Raw genomic sequence first — 3,240 nt, 5'->3', positions numbered from 1 at the left:
ATAATTAAAAAGCAAGCAATGCACTAACACCGTATTCAAAGGAGGAAACAAAACTTAGTAGAATAAACAGTATTCTCCAACAAACATGCTTAAAATATAATCAAGTAGTCATTCACATAACATTAGGACAAAAGTTTGTCAACTGATTTGCATCCTTCCTGACCTCACTAAGTTATACCTGACAGAAGTTCTTTAGGCTTCTCTGAGCAACTGACGAGGCATATTTAGGAAGGCTTGTAGATAGCTGCCACTACACATAATGATAGTTCAGGTGATTAGTTACAATGATAAGACCTCACTTAATAAAGACTAAACTGATAAGAATGGAAAGCCTATTCGCAATGTTACTATCCTGATCACAAAACTGATAAAGCTTGACACTACAAGTGTGATCTCTTAAAAATGTGAAAGATCTAACTGAGCACTTCTTTGATTTTTCCTTCTTTATTTTTTTTGTGCTGCTATAATGTAATTTCATGCCTTCATTATGCGATGTCACCGATAAAAACAAGAATATAAATGCTTACCTGTCCATGATGAATGAGAGAAACCAATATATATTTTTTATAAGCTTCAACAGCTATAGCATTCAATGTAGACATTGGAGCAGTTACTACCTGGAAATATAACACACAAATTACTACAAGTAGACAAACTGGGAAGGTGGTGGTGGTTGTTGTTGTTGTTGTTGTTATTATTTTATAAAAAATTGGGAAGGTTGTTAAAAGAACAAACCATCACAGATATAAGCTGCAGTGATAAAAGATAAAAGATTACTTACATTATGCAGAAGGTCCAATGCCTTTTGAAATCGTTTCAGTCCAATGCATATCATGCCTCTGTCCAAAGGTCAAGTGTTAGACACAGTATACAAATTCCTCATGTTATAAACTCATGACAAGAAGCATAATCTAACAAGGCTGCAAAAAATCATTTTAAATTACCTATGTGAAGTTCAATTTAAACATGATCAACATCATATAAGAACATAATTTCCAGGTGCCAGCATGCAATTGTATAGTAGGGAATTTATAGCACAATACAAACTTCGAGAAGATGCAAGTAAAAGAGAAAACAGAAAATTAACCAACATGATTCAGGATGGGACAACCAATGACAAGATGGAAAAGGGGGTAAGAACCAAAGTGATTCATGCTAGTTACTTTGAGGGACCAAATTGAGCATATACTTAATGTCAATTTGTCAATGCAGATGCTGATTGCTGAGTACAGGGTACAGTCTTTCTGTTGTTCACCTTGAAGGTGTGTTTATTAAGAAAAAAAGATAATGAGTGAGAAACTTACAAAAAGTTGTGGAAAAGATTGGACAGAAGGATTTAATTTCTCTCACACTGTTTATATTAGTGAATGACAGGGTTGAGAGGACTGAAGCTAACTACTCATCCCCATGCTTTTCAGATTAAAAGCAAAAGAACTATGCATAAGGAAGATGTTCAAAGTTCAAACACTACCCAGATGTAAATTGAGATGAGAACAACTTCAATAAAATATTATCAAAGTCAATGGCATTTAAGCATATATTCCATAAAGTAAATTAAAATAGTTATGGACAAATCCTCACAATCCTTTTGTTTTCCCCTTTCAAAAAGCAAAGGGACGAGAGGAACACACCCATAGTAACAGTAGAGGAAAAGGTCTCTCGGCTGATCAACTTCAAAAATGTCATCCTCCAATATTGATAGGCCAGTTTTATAGCATTTTGCCAACACACAAAGCATAAGAAAGTCCGAGTGCAAAGGAGTCAAGTGTTCGGTGGACAACTGAAGTTTTCTAGCAGCGGTTAACAAGGGACCAGCGCCACGAATGGGAGCTTCAAGCATCATTACTTGGTCTTTCAGTCTCTTGCATACCAATACGACTGCAAAATTTTCAACACAACATTTTACCAAACCAAGCAATTATATATAAATAAACAACATCAGCATTGCTCAAATGCAAATTCAAACTGGGGTAACAAAGGTTAATACACTTTTCCGGCGCCAACCGAATTTGCTCTGCATTGCAAGCATTAATAAACCCAGTAATGATAGGAACTGATGTCTCAGCTTGCTGCTTTGAAATCTGACCAGATGTGAACGCATCTCTGACATTATATCATAAGCGTAACCCAAATCAGAAAAAGAAAAGAACCATATTTCACTTACATACGCACTAAAATTAAGTAGACATAAGTAAGTCATGTAATGCAACAATATCCTTGGTTCCCATAAATAGGGCTTTCAACTTAACATCGATAGTTTCCTATTCAAATAAGTTGCAACCTTTTTACTCCCCCAATTATTTCAGAAACCCTAAAGAATTTGATCAAGTGATTTGAGGGTTTTACAGAGCGAAAAACGAACAAAAGCGGAAAGAACAACTTGTGAGAGAGAGTAATTACAGGACATAGAGAAAACCAAGGGAGTGCTCGGAGGGAGCGAGTTGGCCGAGAACGGGGGACAACCGAGTCGACTCAGCACGGAGCGAGTCATCAGCTTGCTTGAGAATGATGTGGAGGCGTGCGATGTCTCCAGGGGTGCTCGACAACCCTTGGATTTGGGCAACAAGGGCTTCCAGAGGGTCCATTCCTCTCACTAAATCGTTCCAAGGATCCCAACTCTCAGTGCATAGAAGAAAATAATTAAACAACACGAAGCTCAATTCAGGGGGATTTTGGTGATTTTTTGCTTCTTCCCTCTCTGTTCCTCACTAGATCACTGGCATATTGCAGTGCTTTGCATCGTTTTAGGAATCAACGCGGGCGCTTCAACTCAGTGAAACAAACCGCTAACCCATGTTACGGGTCACCTTACCCTGGGCCTCTGGTGCCATCATCAGAGACCTACATGGCCACCACTAAGCCCAGCCATGTGTTTGTTGTGACATTGTGTACCGTGAGTGGGATAGTGTCCCAGTTATATCTTGGGCCTAATTGCAAATGACTTGAGGCTGTGGAAGGTGGCATCGCATGGGAAAATAAAGCTGGTATCTAGCCAATTGGATCAATTAAAATTCTTTGGTCCATAAGAAAATAAATTATAAAATATCGGTAAAAAAATTGGTAAGAAAATATTAGTAAACTAATTGAATTGGTCCAATTTTTTTATTGAGAAACCAGTTAAAAATTTAATTTTCATAAAAATTATTTTTTGAAAAATATATATTTTGTTACAAATATATCATTTTATTATATCTAATTTAACCACAATTAAATTTCAATAAACATTTAAATTTTTTAATT

General features: G+C 36.5%; 1 protein-coding gene across 1 annotated transcript in view; it reads right to left on the bottom strand.

Moving 5' to 3' along the window:
* The window catches only part of LOC107605041 (COP9 signalosome complex subunit 3), a 5,182-nt gene extending 2,305 nt beyond the window's left edge, over positions 1 to 2,877 (bottom strand). Inside the window, exons 1-6 of the mRNA XM_016306781.2 lie at positions 2,401 to 2,877; positions 1,988 to 2,103; positions 1,632 to 1,878; positions 782 to 839; positions 528 to 617; positions 179 to 250 (exon numbers count right to left, since the gene is read on the bottom strand). Coding sequence (XP_016162267.1) covers positions 179 to 250; positions 528 to 617; positions 782 to 839; positions 1,632 to 1,878; positions 1,988 to 2,103; positions 2,401 to 2,585 — 768 coding nt within the window. The 5' untranslated portion in view covers positions 2,586 to 2,877. The remainder of the gene's footprint in view (positions 1 to 178; positions 251 to 527; positions 618 to 781; positions 840 to 1,631; positions 1,879 to 1,987; positions 2,104 to 2,400) is intronic.

This window comes from Arachis ipaensis, chromosome B06, assembly GCF_000816755.2.
Source record: "Arachis ipaensis cultivar K30076 chromosome B06, Araip1.1, whole genome shotgun sequence".
In the NCBI taxonomy this organism is placed as follows: Eukaryota; Viridiplantae; Streptophyta; class Magnoliopsida; order Fabales; family Fabaceae; genus Arachis; species Arachis ipaensis.
Note: the sequence above shows the minus strand (reverse complement) of the source record. Positions and strands in the feature narration are given on the sequence as shown.